This window comes from Phyllostomus hastatus, unplaced genomic scaffold (assembly GCF_019186645.2).
Source record: "Phyllostomus hastatus isolate PE091 unplaced genomic scaffold, TTU_PhHast_1.1 phas_scaffold_585, whole genome shotgun sequence".
Taxonomy (NCBI): Eukaryota; Metazoa; Chordata; class Mammalia; order Chiroptera; family Phyllostomidae; genus Phyllostomus; species Phyllostomus hastatus.
In genome coordinates this window covers 17,502,231-17,521,909 of record NW_025334037.1, presented here as the reverse complement: position 1 = coordinate 17,521,909, position 19,679 = coordinate 17,502,231, and the positions used below count along the sequence as shown (strand labels likewise).

The 19,679-nt window shown below is 39.6% G+C and overlaps 2 protein-coding genes across 4 annotated transcripts in view; one reads left to right on the top strand and one right to left on the bottom strand.

Annotated features, from left to right (window-relative positions):
- IMMP1L (inner mitochondrial membrane peptidase subunit 1) overlaps positions 1-3,072 on the top strand; it is a 55,834-nt gene extending 52,762 nt beyond the window's left edge. For all 3 annotated transcript variants that reach the window (XM_045825413.1, XM_045825412.1, XM_045825414.1), the window contains exons 6-7: positions 1,663-1,773; positions 2,907-3,072. In XM_045825413.1, the coding sequence (XP_045681369.1) occupies positions 1,663-1,773; positions 2,907-2,975 (180 nt within the window). In that variant the 3' untranslated portion in view covers positions 2,976-3,072. The remainder of the gene's footprint in view (positions 1-1,662; positions 1,774-2,906) is intronic.
- Positions 1,488-19,679, bottom strand: part of DNAJC24 (DnaJ heat shock protein family (Hsp40) member C24) — a 56,266-nt gene continuing 38,074 nt past the window's right edge. Inside the window, exons 4-5 of the mRNA XM_045825415.1 lie at positions 8,891-8,959; positions 1,488-4,481 (exon numbers count right to left, since the gene is read on the bottom strand). Of these exons, the coding sequence (XP_045681371.1) occupies positions 4,351-4,481; positions 8,891-8,959 (200 nt within the window). The 3' untranslated portion in view covers positions 1,488-4,350. The remainder of the gene's footprint in view (positions 4,482-8,890; positions 8,960-19,679) is intronic.

Here is a 19,679-nt window from a genome sequence, read left to right as displayed (position 1 = left end):
TGATCCTCTGGCCACGTAGCTCAGCAGATTAGAATGCTGTCCCGATATGCCAACGTTGTAGGTTTTTGATCCCTGGTCAGGACACATACAAGCAATGAATGCATCAGTAAGTGGAACAACAATCAATTTCTTTCTCTCTTCCTCTCCCCCTCCCTTCTCTCTCTAAAATCAATCAATAAAAAAAAGAGTAATCTTATAGTATGTCATATTCTTCAAGAAACTTATGTCTTTTCTCTACAAATAGAGAAATTTAACATTTAAGTATATCTAAATAAAAATAATTAACTAATTTTTGACAAGTATTTCTACATATATGATATTCCAACATTATATAATCCCTGATATAGTGTTAAAGATACATGTCATACACTTGCCCAACCCGTAGAATACACAGCTCCAGGAATGAACACTAGGGTAAACTTTGGACTCCAGATGATTCGTGTAGGTTCACCAGGTATCTCAAATACACCACGGCGGTGGGGGTGTCAGTCACGCAGGGTGGGGGGGTGCTGTGCATGTGTGGAGGCAGAGGGTATGTGGAAATTCTCTGTACCTTCCTGTCAGTTGTGCTGTGAACCTAAAAATGTTCTAAACAATAAAGTGTTAGGGAAGTAATTGGTGACACTTTTGAAAGTTGCAGCCATTTCTTATTAAATCGAATAGGGATATTTTTATTCACACAAGGCCCTCAAGTAATAGCCATTCAAAAGAACAGTGAAAATAAATTCCTTCCTGACAGATCATTTTGGACTGGGCAATATACTTCGACTTCTTGGCCAAAACAACCTATAAAATAAAAACTTTTAAAATGCAGTTTGAAGATTGTTGCTGTAATTTTTTTAAGTTTATGCTAAACAGACATTAATGAGCAAATGTCTCATCAAAGAAACCTTTTTTTTTAAAGACACATGTTCTGTTCTTTGAACATGCTTGCCATTGAGTAAAAATTTACACTTACGTTATCTACCAGTTACTACACAGGACATATAGGAACTAGGGTCTTTTCATTTAGAAGGTTACCATCATTAATTTTACAACTGATGATTTTATAATAGGCCCTTCCCGTTCTTGGTGGTCATTATTGAAGTATAATGCATTACAGATATGGCCTGTACAAAGGCAGAACAGGGATCTTAATTAGAATTCTGACAAGCCCATCCAATAAAATGATGAGATTATTTGTAATTGATGTCACAATCAATTACCATCCAGTTCATCATGAGCAGTCTAATAGGTCTGGCCTCGGTACTGGCCCCAGGATGTTGCTGAATGAGCGGCTGCCCTGCCCAGGCTGCTGCTGAGACAGGAGGGCGCGTTTTCAGGCAGCATCCTGATGACCTCTTTTTGAAGTCTATCAAATTAATGACCCTGTCACACTGTTCTGGTCTCTTATAACCTCAGTTTGGGGTTTGTGTAACAAATTAATGTTTGGGAATCATGCGGCAAAAATAAACAAACGGGTCTTTAAAAAAGTTGAAACCTTAATCTTATATTTAATAAAAGTTATTTTATTGCACAAAAATGAAATCATAGGGTTTACATGTATTTTATGAAAGAGAACTTTAGGATATTTCTCCCTACCCGCACAAGAAATACTTTTATTTATAGTGGTACCCACATCTGTTTTTTCCATTTTAAAAGGGCTGCTTTCTTTAATTCCAGGTTCCAACAGGTCACGTTTGGTTAGAAGGTGATAATCTACAGAATTCTACAGATTCCAGGTACTATGGGCCTATTCCATATGGACTAATAAGAGGACGAATCTTCTTTAAGGTACTGTTTTTGGCTTAAAATGTAGGCTTGCTTCTCCGAGCTGCGGGTCAAGTTTCTTTCAAAATGAACTTTGAGGTTTTCAGGCTGTTGGTGGATTTAACTGTTGCAGTAACAGTTACGAAAATGTTGGCCTACACCTATAACTATTACCCCTTCTTCCCATAGAGACAGGTAATCAAGAACTTTTCTGTTGGCATAATAACATTCAAACTATCTTAGTTGTATTGTAGCATAAGAAGCCTTTACTTTGAATGTCCAGACATCTCTGTCTCACACATCCTTTACAGACTGTGTTCAGACGCATTTGCAGAGGAGCAGTCTGGAGGCAAACCATCGTTAATGCATCGTTAACTGGGCAGCCCAGTGAAGCACAGTGAGGAACGGACTTATCCCAGCTGTAGTCAATATATGGCTCTTAGGAAAGATTATTTTCACTGGCTTCTCCTTTTTGTCACAATCAGTAAGGAGAAAAATAGACAACATTTGGGGATCATTTACAGGATTCTTTACACTTAAGCATATATTCAAGTACTTAGGTTTACCGTTAACTTTAAAAAATTAAAAGGAAACACAGGCACACACATTCACACGTATATATAGTTGACACTCACATAATGTGGAAGTTAGGGGCTCTGACCCCCATGCAGTTGCAAGTCTTGTATAACTTTTGACTCCCCGCCCCAAACTCATCTGTAGCATCTGGGGTTTGTTCCAGGGAGCCTGCAGACACCAAACCTGTGGACACTCAAGTCCCTGATACATTACAAAGTCACATGAAACAATGCATACAGTTGGCCCTTTGCATCCACGAATTCCTAAACATGGGTCAAAAGTACTGCTTTTAATTCACTGTTAGAAACCTGGGCACACAGAGGGTCAGCTGTGTATTAATTGAAAAACTTCTGCATATATAAGCGTACCCACGCAGTTCAAACCCGTGTTAGAGTTTAAATACACACATAGAAATTTACTTTTTAAAGTCTGTTATGATGTAGGAAATTTGTTCTTGAATGAAAAATAAAGAGAAAGTGTTTAGCTATATGGCACAGAAAAAGGGATGAATGAAAAAAAGGGACATGATGATGACGTAACATCACTGACATTAATTATCTGCAATCATTCTGATTTTACAGATTTGGCCTCTGAGTGATTTTGGATTTCTACGCGGCAGCCCTAACGGCCACAGATCTTCTGACGATTAATACGGATTTAGTCTTTTCATTTGATGACTGTCTTCTGTTCAAGTGAATTTATTATTCACTGAAACCATGTATTCACTAATAAACTATTTGCTATTCAGTTTGTGATTTTTAATTATTAAGTATAAAGAATAAGTCCCATAATTTTTATACTATATTAATTCAAAACATATGGATAAAAGTAATCCAAAACAAATCATCTAAATTTTATGAGAGATGTAAATATTTTAGGGGGAAACCTGGATGACAACTTCACTTTTAAATTTGTAGTTTTATAGGTATAATGAAAATCTCCCAGGAAGATGCTTTATACTTTAGCTACATTTACAAGTCAGGAGAAATCTAGTCTTCTATGTCCAAACCAACAACAAATACAAAGAGTTCAGCCTAATAAAAAGCTGCTAAGTCACAAGCTTGGCTCTCTTATTTGAAATTAAGAAGGTTTCAACGAACCCACAAAGGATTCCTTTCTAAATCAATTTTTAAATGAGTTCTGACTTATACTATACACAGAATATTAAATGTATAGAAAAATAAAATCTTTAGAGTCTACTGTAATCAATAACGATACATTATAAAGATCCATTTCATCATACTAGCAATGCAATAGTCCCTTATTCCCAAATATAAGCATTAATACTATATCTTAATACACTGAAATAAAACAGAAAAATAAAGCACCTGTTTTGAACCTAAAGCTACCATTTCCTAAACTATATTTAAAGTTGAAGATGGCAGTGTTCGGGAAGCTTACTTCCTTTAATAGAGCCACATGAAGAATTTGAAAATACAGTGCTAGGACTGAAGTCAAGTCTTCTGACTCCAAAGCTGTCCTCCTTTTTTACAGATGCCTCTCTGCCTTCCTTATTCACTCTGAAATGACCTCATGAATATCCACATTCAGGCTTCATTATGGGAGAAATAGGCTCACATGTTATTCTCAAAGATTCTAATTTAATGACCTGAGATTTTAAGACAGTTATATAACAGGCCTACAACTCTGACAACTAGAAATGTCAGTAACCTTAAAAACATAGTAACTAAAAAAGAATATGATGATATTGTGACCATTAAAAAAGGAGACATGCTTATTAAAGAAATCAATAATAAGTTCTCAAATAGGAATTTGCTAAATATAATTTATAATTCAAAGCCCTTTTCTGGTGCTCTGTAAATGCAAATTATAAATACATATAAAGAACTAAATTTTCTACTAATATGGGGTAGAATTTGCATATTATCTTTGCAAATAATAGAACTTACAAAAAAAGAATCTTTTCTTGGTCAACCTTATAGTTGTTTGAATAGAGAAAGTTGGAATGGACTCTCTTTAACATTCCTGCATATACAGTTAAAGGATTCCACTTGGCGAACAGTTTCAGCTGCAGTGAAGCAGTTCTATAATTAGTGAACAAGTATCACAAGAAACCAGGGTAACTTCTTCTACTTCTTCCTCGGAAACACTGTATTTTCCACCACAGCGGCAACTCAGAGAAAAAGAGTGATCATCTGCAGAGAAAACAGAAAAACGCTTCAAATGCTAATACACATTGATACCACACACACACACACACACACACACACACACACACACACACACACACACACAGTGTGATTTACTCCACAGAAATTGCAAAGCAAAAGAAGCACCTCAGGAAATATAAAATAGACTAAATGAGAACTTGAAAAAACATTAAGGGGCGGTGTTTCTAAAAATTATCTATCACAGAATCTTTATCTGTCCAGATGGACTGAAGCTGTAAGTCCAAAGATCTTGGGGTAACAGCAGATGCTCAGAAGTGACCAGGAAACATTTATTTGAAGTCTTCTGTTTTCTTAAGATTTATATAAATTTCACATTCTTCTCAACAATGTGTCCAAAATATTACTGTAAAGGGAAAAAAAAAACAACCCTACTTGTCTTACTGTTAAAGAGCATGCATTTGCCTGGAGTATTTCCTTTCAAAGAAAACTCCTCTAACTTGACTGTTTATCAAATTCAATATTTGAATATTTCTGTTGTGGTAGTATACTATTTCAAGAAACCTAACTCAAAAACGAGGTCTATCTAAAAAAAAGTCCAGCCATTGTTAATATAAAAAGTCCAGTTTGAGTGACACTGATGTAACCTGGCAGTCAAGGAGAATGGACTGGAATGCACGTGTGTGAACAATGATGACTTCACTGTGCTAGTCAGTGGGGGCTGTAGACGCCATTGAGTGAGCATGTGTGCTGTGTGGACATTGCATTAAAAGTGAGTAGAGCAACAAATCTGCACCAAATTTTGTGTTAAGCTTGAACATTCTTCCGTGGAAACTATTCAGATGATTCAGAAGGCTGAAACTATGGGCGACTGGTGACTGGCAGCTTCATCACGGCGACATGCCTGCTTATGTATCACATTTCCATGCAGAGTGTTTCGGCAAAACATCAAATCACCCAGGTGACTGAGCCCCGCTACAGCCCAGATTTGGCACCCTGTGACTTCTAGCTTTTCCCCAAACTAAAATCACCTTTGAAAGGGAAGAGATTTTGGATTATCAACGAGATTCAGGAAAATATGATGGTGACTGGAAGAACTGTGTGAGGTCCCAAGGTGCCTACTTTGAAGGGGACTGAGGCATCATTGTCCTTTGTACAATGTTTGTTCTATCTGCTTCAATAAATGTCTCTATTTTTCATATTGCATGTCTGGATACCTTTTGGACAGACCTTATATGTAAACACGCTACAGTGTGTTTTCTGTGGGTGTACCTGTTTGGTCGTTAACAAAATGATTTGGGACCCCAAGGGTAGGCACTGAAATGAGATGCCCGAAGAAGGCAGTATGGTGTAATGATGAGCACTAATGTGGAAATTTTATCAGGCCTGTCATTTTCCTGGGCAGTTGAAATGCTTCTGTCCTTTAAGTGATAAAGAATTCTGATTTACTGGTCATTCAATTTTACTGTCACTGAGAAGTGATTGTCAAAGAAAAATAATTACTGATCACATTATTTTACTATTGCCATAACTTGTTATATAAAGGAACTAAGTCTCAAGATATGGTTTCTTAAAATCAGACATCTTCATTTAATTCTCAATTCTTAATTCTCATTTTTTTAACACTTAGATCTCAACATACGCCACTAAAAGAAAAGAGAGAATAAAGGAAAGAAAAGAAACTAGTTTAACAGCCTTGTTTTTGTTCTCTAATGAAGCCTGGCCTTGGAAAAATTAGCATGAAATGAACCAACTTTATGTGTTTCTTCTATCATTAAAGAAAACATGTATTCATTCATTCAACCCTGCTTTTTATTTCTTACCACAATGCCTTTTTTCTCCACAGGGAAAAAAAATTCATTTTGAATTTAAAAATGCTAACACCTTCCCTGTCTCAGCCAATACACGTTACAATACAGCATGCTTTCATAGTGAACTGCTTTATTACTAAATTGTCTAAAACTGTACATATTATAGCCATTGGTTTTCCTAAGCTAAATCTCCCTCTTGTTTTTTACCACCTCAGCGAACACCGAGAAATAATTGAGGTGACGTGTGCTCGGTAAATGATGCCGAGGCCACCGTGGGCTACTGTGGAGTTTTCGTCAGAGACGACTCCAAATGTTAATGCTAACTAAAAACTCCCATCTTTAGTTAAATTTCTTCTTATACTATACGTCTATCACTGAACAAAGTGATATCTTCACAGAAATCATCATTTCAAATGTGAGGAATGGAGAGAAAATGGCCAAGCTGCAGGAGAGATTAGCTGTGAGGGGAAAGGTGCAACTTCGGTCTCTCAGGAGCGCTTCAGGTCTGCCTGGTAAGCACAACAAAATGCAACATTTCCTCTCTCCTTGGATCAACAAGGTGGAAGTCTGGCTGTGTCTACCGTGTAGCGTTTCATTCCCTCGCCTGTTCTAAATCTCCACCTTCCAGGGCTACTCTGCAAGTGACTGCGAAGAAATCTTCAAACAGTGTTTTACTCACCCAGTTGAGCTGCTTTTTATTTACCTTTGTCTGCCAAGAATGCTCTTCTCAATTACAAAACACAACTCAGAATTGCAAATTCAATTGCAAAACTTAGTCTTTAAATATTCCTGCAAAAATAATGGCTTCATGCAACTGTTGCTCGGATGTTCTCTCACAAGGATAAGAACTCTCCAAACCCTGACTTTAAATAAGCATCTCAGGGCATCCTGTAGTTTTAAGATGAACTGTAGAGGCTTAGAGCAGATCCAGTGGCTGTGGCTGGCGTCCTCCGTGACTTCCTGGCCGACAAGTTCACTTAGGAAGTCTCAAGGACGACAGCAGGTCATGACAACGCCTGAGCTCAGTTGTGCACTCCCCTCAGTATCTTTTCAGAAAGTTCATACCTTTGTTGACTGAACAGATGCTTGAACCACCAATTCATATTCTTTTTAAAAAATCTTAAATTATTATATTTTTAAAGTGTTACTGAAGGAAAAAATTACAAAACCCATTCTTCACTGTTTTCACATTATCAGAAGAGTAAACAAAATATACTAGTCATATCAACTACAGCAAGAACTAATTTGTGTAATAAGAGATAAAATACACCCTGGCTGGCGTAGCTCAGTGGATTGAGCACAGGCTTGCGAAGCAAAGTGTTCCAGGTTCGATTCCCAGCCAGGGTACATTCCTGGGTTGCAGGCCATAACCCCCAGCAACTGCACATTGATGTTTCTCTCTCTCTATCTCCCTCCCTTCCCTCTCCAAACATAAATAAATAAAATCTTTTAAAAAAAAGATAAAATACATATACACACATACTAATCGATAGAGCAATAATACGATATTTTCAAAAGGTTTATTTAGTTGGGCGGGTGTCCCTGATAAATCATTCTGTCCCCTCGTGATCTAGCAGTGAAAGCCTATGCCACTAGTGTATTCTGTTGGCACAGCAGTGGCTCTTCCAGTTTTTGCTCAAGAAATTGTGTCGACCCCTGGGAGCCCCAGTTACAAAAAACCTTGTTCTCCATTCATTCGCAGCAAATCAAAATATCTGCTCTAGAATTTCATCTGGCACTTTAGGCAACGGAGGGGCCCACAGGCAGAAACACGCTCCCCCGTCAGAGCCAACACGCAGTTAAGAATTTGCCATTACAACAACATCTCATTAAACTTGGTTTCAGGAAGGATGGGCTGTTTATCTTCTACCTATTCATACTCATCAGTAAGTTTTTATAAACCCCAAGGGAATTGTACCCCAAGCCAAGGAAGGTTTCTTCATTTGTCCAGAGACACACAGAAGTGTGGTATTCACAGCTTCTACTCACAAAAAGGAACTTAATGTCACGCTAGAGCAACTTACAGAACTATCAAGAGTGGAAAAATTAAGTTAGATTTTAAAATTCTAGTGACTAGAGATTTTAAAACTCTAGTGAATAGGAAAGTGAAAAAAAAAACACATGACTTCATGGTAAGTAAAGGGGAGTGACAGATTTTTATTTTCCACCTAAGACACAATTAAAAAGTGGGTATAAAATCAAGTTCCAAGTAGAATATAACTTGGAAAGGCTTTCCCTAACAGTTTATGATTCCATATAAACAAAAATTCTAATGGAAGTTCATCTCTAATGTCAATATAGGAATGGCAGAAAAAAACTATCTCTTTTATTTTCCCTATCACACAGGTGGTGAGTAAACCAAAAACCAAAGTAGTTTAAAAGAAGAAAACCTTATGAAACCCATGTGCCTAACGTCTCATTAGAAGAGAACAATAACTAGAAATGAGTTATGGAGGAGACATCAATAACTGAAGTTTAGAATGAAACAAAAATATTCCAGACAAAAACAACAAAAAGCCAAGATATTATTTCTTTTTAAGATTCCAAATTCCTGAGATTTTTTTCCCTTACAGAAAATCCCTAATATTTCCGTTTATGATTATCAAGAGAAAGAAGAATTCCAACCTTTGTTCCAAGACATTTCTTCAAGATATACTTGAGCATCTACTGGTCCCATATTTCTTAGATCATCTTCTGTAAAATATAAAATGAAACACTTAATTTTGATACTTTAATCATAAACATGAAGAATGCTAAAAAGGCAACTCCAGCCTGGACAGTATAATTCTAATACCATTTTAAAACTTAGCTTACTACTCTTTTTAATTTTTTTTAAATTCTCACCCAAGGACATTTTTTTCATTGCTTTTAGAGAGAGGAAGGGAGACAGAGAAACACCAAGGTGGGTGAGAGAGAGAGAGAGAGAGAGAGAGAGGGAGAGGGAGAGGGAGAGGGAGAGGGAGAGGGAGAGGGAGGGGCAGGCATCAATTGGTTGCTTCCCGTATGTGCCCAGACTGGGGATCAAACCCACAACCTAGGCATGTGCCCTGACCAGAACTGAACCCGCAGCCTTTTGGTTATGGGATGATGTTCCAACCAGCTGAGCCACACTGCCCAGGGTTTAGCTTAGTACTTTTACAGCAGTTTTAGAGCTCCCTGACTTTAGCTGACTAAAAATTCCAGAGCATACCACTTACAAACTTTAACAGTCAAAATCTATCATTTTTCACAAATATGCAACATGCAAAAACATGAAGCTGATTTTGATAATTCTCTGTGATCAATCAGTGACCTCTATTTTATGTGACGGGATCATTTTCTTTTGTCAGAGGAACCATATCAGTAACTAAGGAAGAGAGCATGGAGCTGAGTAAAAGGAACTGTATTTGAATCTTAGTTCTAATATTTTAGTAGCTTTCTAACCTGAAAGATATCAAGTAATCTCCTAACTTACTACCTCAGAAGTTCAGGTGCTATGGACTGAATTGTGCCCACCTCTCACCCCCACCCCCACCAAATCCATATGCTGAAGCCCTAACCCGCAATGTGACTGTATTTAGAGGTAAGGGTTTTAGGATGTAGTGAAGATTAAATGTGGCCGCAAGAGTGGGGTCCTAATCTGATGGAACTGGTGCCTTACACGGACGGGGGAGGCTCTCTCCACACGTGTGCACGGAAGGTATCACAGGAGGACACAGCTGCAAAGAGGCTGTCCGCAAGCCAGGAGGAGCCCTCACCAGGGATCATACTGACACCTCCATTGTGGACTTCTGAGCCTCTAGAAATGTGAGAAATCTCTGTTCTTTAAGCCACCTTGTCTATGGAATTTAGTTATGGCACATGCAACAGACTAATACAAGGATGTTTTACCAATAAAATCAGATCTGGTTAAAAGTACTTTAAAGAATAAAGCTCTATCCACATGTAAGAGCTGTTAGTCATCTGATTTTTATTTGCTCGCAAGCATGGTAATTAATAAATATCTTAAAGGAAGAAATACGTTAAAATATTTCAATAACCATACAACACAACTATTGTGTTGATGTTTATTGCCATTTCCTGCGCCAGTTTTCCTTATAGCTGGGAGATCCAAAGCAGCCTGGAATTCCAGCTAAATCTGTTAAGAGTAAGGTCCAGGTGGCATAAGCATACACTCTTGCTTACAGTAAGTGTATTTTGGGACAAAGAAAGCAACTAGAGAGGAGAAGCACTTGTCTTTGTTTTTAGAGGCATGTCCTATAGTTCCTGCAGGCTGGCATCATTCTTCTAAGAGTAAATGCTTAAAAGAAACTAGTTAAATCCACTGGTACCCAATGAAATTTTCTATAGCTGTCTCACTAGGTTCTTCTTCACTTGGTGAGAATGCTTCCTTTTGTTCTGTTGTGTGAATGCCTGCCATTTAATTATATTTAATAACTGCCTGTTCTTTATTGGTGAGTTATACAATTTAAAATAGGTAAGAAGATTATACAATATTTTGAATTCACTGTGGTTTTCTATTAGATATCTCAAATATTGTATCACTTCACACTTATTGGGTACCAACAGTCTATTAAACTATCCCTAAAATCCAAAGATACAGACTTAGCCTAGTTGTCAGGGGTAGTTCCTCCATATCTGTGTGCCCACTGAATAGGTGATGCAGAGTGTATCAATATGCTAAGTAATTTCTTTTAAAAGAAAGATTTTATTTATTTTTAGAGAGAGGGGAAGGGAGGGAGAAAGAGGGAGCGAAACATCAATGTGTGATTGCCTCTCACACCCCGCTACTGGGGGCCTGGCCTGCAACCCAGGCATGTGCCCTGACTGGGAATTGAACCAGTGGCCCTTATGGTTCATAGGCTGGAGCTCAATCCACTGAGCTATATCAGCCAGGGCCAATATGCGAAGTAATTTCTGAACAAACAAAACAATTTCCACATTCTATATAAAGTAGACTTAACTATATGTTACTCAGACTTCCTTCCTTTCCTTCTAGAAATGAGAGAGAGAGAGAGAGAGAGAGAGAGAGAGAGAGAGAGAGAGAGAGAGAACAATGTGAGAGAGAGACATTGCTTGGTTGCCTCTTGTTTGTGCCCCAACTGGGGGACAGAGCCTGTAACCCAGGCATGGGTCCTGACTGGGAATCGAACTGGTGACACTGCTTTGTGGAGCAATACCCATCCAACTGAGCCACACTGGCCAGGGCAGTATTCCTTTTTTTTTTTTTTGAAGTTCTACTAAAAGTCTCATGGATGGAGGGAAAAAAATCTTATCACAAGTTTCAATTTCTTACTCAGAAGGACCAGGATAGTTTGCTTGAATGGGGAAATGAAACACAATTTTAGATTGGAAGAATAGGAGTAATTGGTACTTAGCAGGTCCTGGTGAGGGGAAAACCAGATATAAATGATTTACAATCAAGTCACCTATATATCTTATAGATATCCAGTGTTTCTGAAATCAGTTAAAGCAAATCGGACAAGCAGACTTAATGACAAAATGAATAAACCTTGTTAATCTGACTTATTTTGGACACCTATAATAACATACACAAAAAGACAAACCATTCATATATATCCATTATGCAATTTTCATTTTAAAATAATAAATAACTGATAAGTACAACTGCGAAGCAAGTCAGCTTTGTATTGTTCTGGTTCTCTACTAGGAAGCTATTGTTATTCTCTCCCAGTTACTATTTCTGTATTAATGTGGAACCCTAATGTTCTACCTACTCAAAAAAGTGGCTTTTACACTTTTACTGTTTTTTCCACTTATGTACAGACACTTTAGAGTGCCTACCTATTTCCCAGTTGAAAGATTCATTTAGACCTTACGGTAAAGGGGAAAAGAGAACACCAAAATGGTGAGTGATTTGCCAAAGGCCAGAGCTAAGAGGAGCGTATTCAAGTATTACCATGTCGTGTGGCTGTGTGAGCATCTGTACTGGACTGATCGGATTATTCCACACTATGCGCACGGTGCGAGTTTCTGTGGGGGTTCTGGTTGTAAAGTCAGTATCTAAAAATGAGAACATGCGGCGGTGCTGGGCGTCGGGGAGTGAGTAGTGACTAGCGGGAGTCGCTGGGGCCTTGGGGGCACTGGGTAGAGGGGTGCATGTACCCTGAAAGTCCACCAAGCTGTACTTTTGGGGTTGGTGTGTTTCTCTGTAGGCATGACATTTCAATAAAGAGTTTTAAAGATCATGTGTGGAGACTCTAGTGGCTACATTTTTTAAGAGAAATAAGGAAAGAGAACTTAGGGGAAAGAAATTAGGAGCCCCAAAAGAAAGTGTGTATTCTTTGAAAGGACGGCAACCTAACAAGTTTTGAAAAAGGCTGGGGGAGGTTAACTGGAGGAATTTGGACCCCCGGAGATCTGGATACTGAGCAGAGCAACCCTGCCCACTACTATTACAAGGACACACACAAATCAATGTCCTTTTCCTTTTTCCTAAGTGATTTACTGAGGTGACATCGGTTAATTATACAGGTTCAGGTGTACAGCCCGATAATGCATCATCTGTACACTGCGTGTTCACTGCCTCCAGTCATTTGCCCCCCTTTACACTCCTGTACCTACCCTTTTCCTCTGGTGATCATCATACTGTTGTCTCTGTGAGGATTTTTTGTGTTTGCTTCATCACTACACCTTTTCACCCTGTTCTCCAGCCCCATCCCCTGATGGCTGTCGGTCTGTTCTCTATGAGTCTGTTTCTATTTTGTTAGTTTCTTTCATTCATTAGATTACACCTGTGAGTGAAATAGTGTGGTACTTGTCTTTTTCTGACTGGCGTATTTCATTAGCATAATTGTCTTCATGACTACTCATGTTGTCACAAAAGGTAAGGTTTCCTTCCTTTTTATGACCAAATAGTATTCCAAAGCAGTGGTAAATGTACCAATGCTTTTTTATCCACTCAATTACTGATGGACACTTGGGCTGCTTCCAATCTTGGCTGTTGTAAATAATGCTGCAATGAACATGGGTGCATATATTCCCAGAAGTGGAATCACTGGGTCATAAGGCAATTCCATTTAACATTTTGAGGAAACTCCATACTGCTTCCACTGTGGCTGCACCAGAGTGCATTCCCCTCAACAATGCAAAAGGGTCCCCCTTTCTGCACATCCTTGCCAGCACTTGTTTGTAGATTTACTGATAACCATTCTGACATGTGTGGGGTGATATATCACTGTAGTTTTAATTTGCATTTCTCTGATGATTGCTGACATTGAGCATCTTTTCATGTCTATTGGCCATCTGTATGTCTTCTCTGGAGAAGTGTCTACTCAGGCCCTTTGCTGATTTTTTAATTGGATTATTTTTTGGGGTGTTGAGCTGTATACATTCTTTATAAGTTTTGGATATTAACCCCTTATCAGACATATCATTGGCAAATGTTCCTTCATTCAGTGGGCTGTCCTTTAATTTTGTTGAGTTTCCTCTGCTGTGCAAAAACTGTTTAGTTTGATGTGGTCCCCTCCATTTATTTTTTCTTTTGTTTCCCTTGCCTGAAGAGATATATCTGAAAAAATACTGCTATGAGAAATGTCCAAGATTTTGTTGCCTGTGTTTTCTTCTAGGATTTTTATGGATTAGGGTCAAACATTTGCCTTTAATCTATTTTGAGTTTACTCTTCTGTATGGTGTAAGGTGGTTCTAATTTCATTTTCCTGTATCTGTTCAAAGTCCCTAAAACCATTTATTGAATAGACTATCTTTAACCTATTGACCATAAAACTCAGTCAAATAGTAATTGACCATAAAGCTGTGGATTTATTTCTGGGCTCTCTATTCTGTTCCACTGATCTGTATGTCTGCTTTCATGCCAGTACATGCTGTTTTGATTACTACGACCTTGCAGTATAGTTTGACACCTATGTGGTGGGGCAGGGTCTCATGGAGTCATCAGAGTGAGGCCAGGAGAGTTTATCAGGCCCAAAGAGACCAAGATTTGGCTGTGTGAAGGGAGCACTCTGCATCAGTTGGGTGAGTGAGAGAAAAATGGCCCCTGTCCCAGAGCCACACTACTCAGTCCGTCCCAGATTCTGCCAGGAGCCCGATCTCAGCGGGGCTGGGCCACTGGGAGTCAGGAGGATGGGGCTAGTGGATCTCCTGTGAGGGGGAGATGCCAGTCAGGCTTGAGGGAAAGTGGCCTCCTCCCCAGAGCCACAAAATTCAGTCTGTCCCAGAGCCTGCCCAGAACTGGCAGGGCAGAGCCACCAGGAGTTGGGAGGGTGGGGCCGCCGGAAGCATGGAGAATGGGGCTAGTGGATTCCTGCAAGGGGCAGGCACCAGTCAGGTTGGTGGTGAAGTGGGAGGAACGGCCCTTGACCCAAAGCCACACCACTCAGTCACTGACACCCCCTGAGACCCTCTGGGTCTACCCAGATCTCTACGCCTGGGTCCAAGCAGCTGTTGCCTCCTCAGCTGGGAGCAAGCTCCTTAGCGGGGAGCAACTGGGAGTCCAGAGCTGGGGCTGTTGCTTTCCCCCAGGCTGATGCCCTGTGGAGGGAGTGCTCCACCCAAGAGAGATGGCCTCTGTGGTGTGGGAGAAGAACTCAGCCCAGAGATTCTGGCAGCTGTCCCTTCAGCCTTCTCCCCAGAGCCTCAAACCCCAGACTCTCCTCACATGGCTTTAGTCCACTTTGCCCTCCCCTTGCCAGACCCCAGGGTGAGTGACAGTGAACAAGAACTTGTGCATTGGCCCTTTAAGAGGGCTCCTAGGTCTCTAGCCATCTCTCCCTGGTGGGCAGAATCCCTGCTAATTTTCATAGTCAGACGTTATATGAGCCCCTCTTCCAGCTCTGTTACTCTGGGCTCAGGAACCCAGCTTGAGACTGAGACCCCATTCTTCTCAAGAGGAACCTCTGCACTGAGCTAACCCTCCAGAATTTCAGCCACCACAGTGGGAGTGGGGCCAGCCCTTTTCGTGTCTCCATCCTGCGCACCAGTCTCCATGGGGCTTCTTCTGCAAATCCTCGGTGATGAGACTTCTCTTCCGCCAGTCTTCAGTTGGTGATTAGTATTAATTGCTCTATATTTTAACTGCAATTCCAGTTTGGTCCTGGGAGCTGAGTGCCAGTTCCACCTATTCCACAGACATCTTGGATCCCCACCCCCCTTTTTTAAGTTTCTTTTTTAAGATTTTATTTATTTAAATGAGGGGAAAAGAGAGGGAAAGAAACATGGATAGCTTGCCTGTCCAGGCCCAACCTGGGCACCTAGCCCTCAACCTAGGCATGTGCCTTGACTGGGAATCAAACCAGCAACCTTTTGGTTTGTAGGACAACACCCAACCCACTGAGCTACACCACTCAGGGCTGTTTTTTTTCTTTTTAAGCAATGATCTCTGCTTTTCCACCATTGTAGTTGTAATTAGAAAATGTAATTCATCCCTAGCCCTTAAAGTAACTTACAGAAATCCTATAATTAGCTTTGATAATTGTCTATCAGACATGGCATTTGCAAAAGAGAGAAATTAGTTTTCTTTTGAGTATTATATAATATAAATATTTTTGCTGATTACAAAGAAAGATTGTATTGGGTTGGCCAAAAAGTCTGTATGATTTTTTCTGTAAAATAAAAGACGCATGTTTTATTTTCACCAAACTTTATTGATTTGGATATGTTGAATCTGTTGGCTGTCTCCCACTATGGGCTTCTAGTGGGTAGAGGCCAGGGTGCTGCTAAACATCTTCTAATGCATAAGACAGCCCCACAGCAAAAATTATTGGGCCAAAATGCCAATAGCACCAAGAAACATAGCAAACCACTTTTGACACATTCAATCAGTGACAGTACCTTCTCCATACACTGCGCAAAACCTTTTTTGGGGGGTTTCAGTGTTTTTACCTTTCTTGCAATAAGCATAATACACCGAAAATGTTGTGTATCTTCTTCCTTCTTCAATATTAAAATGGATGCACGAAAATTCACCAATTCTGATCAGTTTCTTTGTAAATGCACACTGATACGCCAGCTGTCACAATACAGTCTAACAAAATTGTATCAAATAAAGTTAGACAATAAGTACTATTAGAGTCATCATACAGAAAAAAACTAAATGAACTTTTTGGCCAACTCAGTAAGTATCTGAGAATAGAAATCCTATCTCAAAAATTTCTGGTTAAGATGACACTACTAAAAATGCTGAGTGAACATAAACCAACTTAGAAAATGATTTAATTAAAGGAATAGAGGCTAGATTTAAATCTGGATTTTAGCTATGGATGGCATTGAACAAAACAAAGTAAAACAAAACAAAACAAAACCCAGCTACTGGATAGAAAATGAATTGCCAGGCATTTGGCCTACTCTAGATTCCCAATTCTTCTGAAGTGAACAGATTCAGCTTTGGCTAAGGTATCCAGGAACACTGAAGGTCTGTTCACACCTTGTGCAGTGCTGGTACACTTAACCAAATATGGCACAAGAAAAACTTCCAAATACATTTACCTCTATGAGAGAAAGCAATGTACTATAATTAAAGAGAGATTCCTGAGGAATATAATGATGAAATCAAATAATTTATGTGGTTACTTGAAAAAGAATCTTTAAACCTTTAGAAGCATAGGCCCTCCTGACCTTGTGTTCTATTGGATTTGTCTGACGACAAGAGGTGAAAGGATTCTGTGGCTCCATTGTCTCAACGGGGGGATCTGAGAAAACACTGGCAGGACTCATCAGAGAGGTTTATGAGCCTTCAATTCAAAGAGATTAAAAGGAAAATCTACAGAGATTCTTTCACACTGAAGAATAACATTAAATAACTATTAGCAGCTTGGTTCAGTAAAGCTTACTAGAGCTCTCGCTGGGTCATTCACAACTTTCTAAAAGAGGAAAGGTTTTTTTTTTTTTTTCCAGCTCCATTTGGAAATCAATAAATATTTCTTACTTCTTACAAGACAATGGAATCCCAGTCCTTTTAAACTTCCTCTTAATGATACTAAGATTTCGAAAACAACTCTTTGCTGCCTAAATAATTATACTTCCTAATCCCAGGAAACTTTTTCTAACTGTAGCTACAATTCAAATAAACAAGTATAAATAAATAAATAACAGCAACAAAAAGCTACAGAGGACAGGAATTTAGCTTTGCTTATTATGGCTGAGGTATCGAAAAGTACCAACCAACCTATTCTGGACCAAAAGTCTGAGTCCGTCCTGTCTGCAGCTGTGTCCCCAGTACCCACATGCACTAATGTCTTGTTGCTCAAGTGCCCAAGTCCCCAGAATGCTCTCACTGAGCAAGTTGTCCATGGTGTCCATCTTTATGCTGTTTAAAGTTTATTTCGAACTTAAAGAAGCCATCTACGCATGTTAAAAGCAAACAGTGTGTTCCTTTAGGTCGTCGTATCTTGCTGTTTAAAAACCAAATAATTTAATTCTACACAATCATCCCTATCCCCACAAAATCTACACAATCACCTCATCCCTAAAAAATCATGTCACTACACGTGATTCAATTTTTCACATCAGAAATGACTCAAAGGAAATCAGCTTCCTTGTCCTTAACAGTCTCTGTTCTTGGAACAGCCTCTACTTTGATAAGATTCAGAATCAGCCAACGATTAACTGGAAACCTGCTTATTAACTTATAAAGCTCTATAATCCTTTCCCAGACAGAATTAGAGTCACAACTGCAAGGCTTTCTATATCAAAGAAAAATTACAAATTTGGAGTTCAATTATGGACCTGAAGAACTTCAGAGCTTTCGTGAACTAAGCCTGAGGCCGGTTCTCGTGAAATGTTCCGAATAAAACACAGACCGCATTTCACGTTTCTCTACAGAACAGGCAGAACAGCAGCAGATGTAGGCCTGGCCTCCGGTTCTGACCCTCAAAATACTCCTCATTCTTGACTATTTAGAATTAAAAATAGTAGTAGTACACACCTGTCCAAAATTTGGCTGCCTAATACAACAAGTAAGAGTCAGAGAATGAGGCCTTGGCCAGGTAGTTCAGCTGGTTAGAGCTTCATTCCTGATATGCCAAGGTTTCAGTTTTGATCCCTGGTCAGGGCACGTACAAGAATCAACCCATGAATGCCCCAAGTGGAACAATAAACTGATGTCTCTCTCTGCCCCCCCACCACTTCCTCTCTCTCAAATCAGTAACTACAAAAAAAAAAAAGTCACAGAATAGCTTTGAATTCCCTCTCTATACTAGCTATATAACCTTAGTCAAATTAGTTAACCCCTCTGAGCTTCAGATTTTTTTCTCTGGAAAATACTATTTCCTCCTTACAAGGTTGTTAAATAACGATTAAAAGACAGTGACCACAGTTCCAGCGCTCAGTAAACGGCAGCTACTTTAACTCCTGTTGTTCCACGAGGTCTGTGTTGACCTGTCCGCACCATCACTGCTGGGGAGGCGCGAGGGGAGCCTCAGAACGGAAAGCAGCAACTGCTGACTTTGTCTGGGCTTGCCAATGTGAAGTTCGATGTACTTGGTCAGTCCCATTAAATTTGACCCATTACTATCAAAACCATATCAATAATTACCTTCTGAAGTATCAAACAGAACTGAGAGTTGGGAAACAGAAAAAGTTCAAAATAATTAATTTGTGGATTAAATTCAGAGGTCAGAAGTGATGGCGGGTTAGAATGTCAGAGAAGCTTTCCTGGCGGTTTGGGGAGGGAGACAGGCGGACTTGAGTTGGCACCTGAGTAAAGAATGCTGTGAAGAATCAGAATGGGAGGGAGTTCTGAGTAACGACAGACGGCATAAGCAGGTGTGTTGGGGAGTCCCTAAACTGCCCAAGGGAGAAGGTTCACATTAGTTTTGTGATTGGTGATAAGGTTAGAAAAAGTAATTAGGGACAAACTAAAATCTGTCCCATTTAAATTCAGGCAAACAGGTAAAGGTGAGGTTGGGGAGGGAGTGGTTATAAAAGTTATTAGAGGAATAACAATAAAGCAATCAAAATGTAAGACTGTGGGAGAAGGCCAATTAGCAGCCAAGAAAACGATCTGGATACCTGTTCTAATCTGGGTACAGACCGTTGTGGTAGCTGTGAGAGTAAGATCACACAGAAAAACACAAAAGGAACATCAGCACTTGTTTCTAACTCACTGGCTGTGTTGTGAGCAAAGGAGAAGCAGTCGGAGTGTAATGTGAACCCGTTTCATGTCTGGGAGAAATCAAACGATGAGAAAGGTGGCACAGTCTTGGTTTGGACCCACGGACTTCCATCGGGTCAAGTTCCCAGACAGACACCAGGAGAGAGGCTACAGCTAGAGACACAGACTTTCTAAAGTCTTGTGTTTTCTCTATTATCACATCAGAACCTCCTGTTATGCCCCCATATACCAGAATTGTGATCATGATCTTAGCCATCGGTTTCTAGAGCATTATTTGAAACTAGCCAAATTTTAGCCCAAATCACTGAGAACTGATCTTAAAGTATGTTTTCATGGCAAAAACAG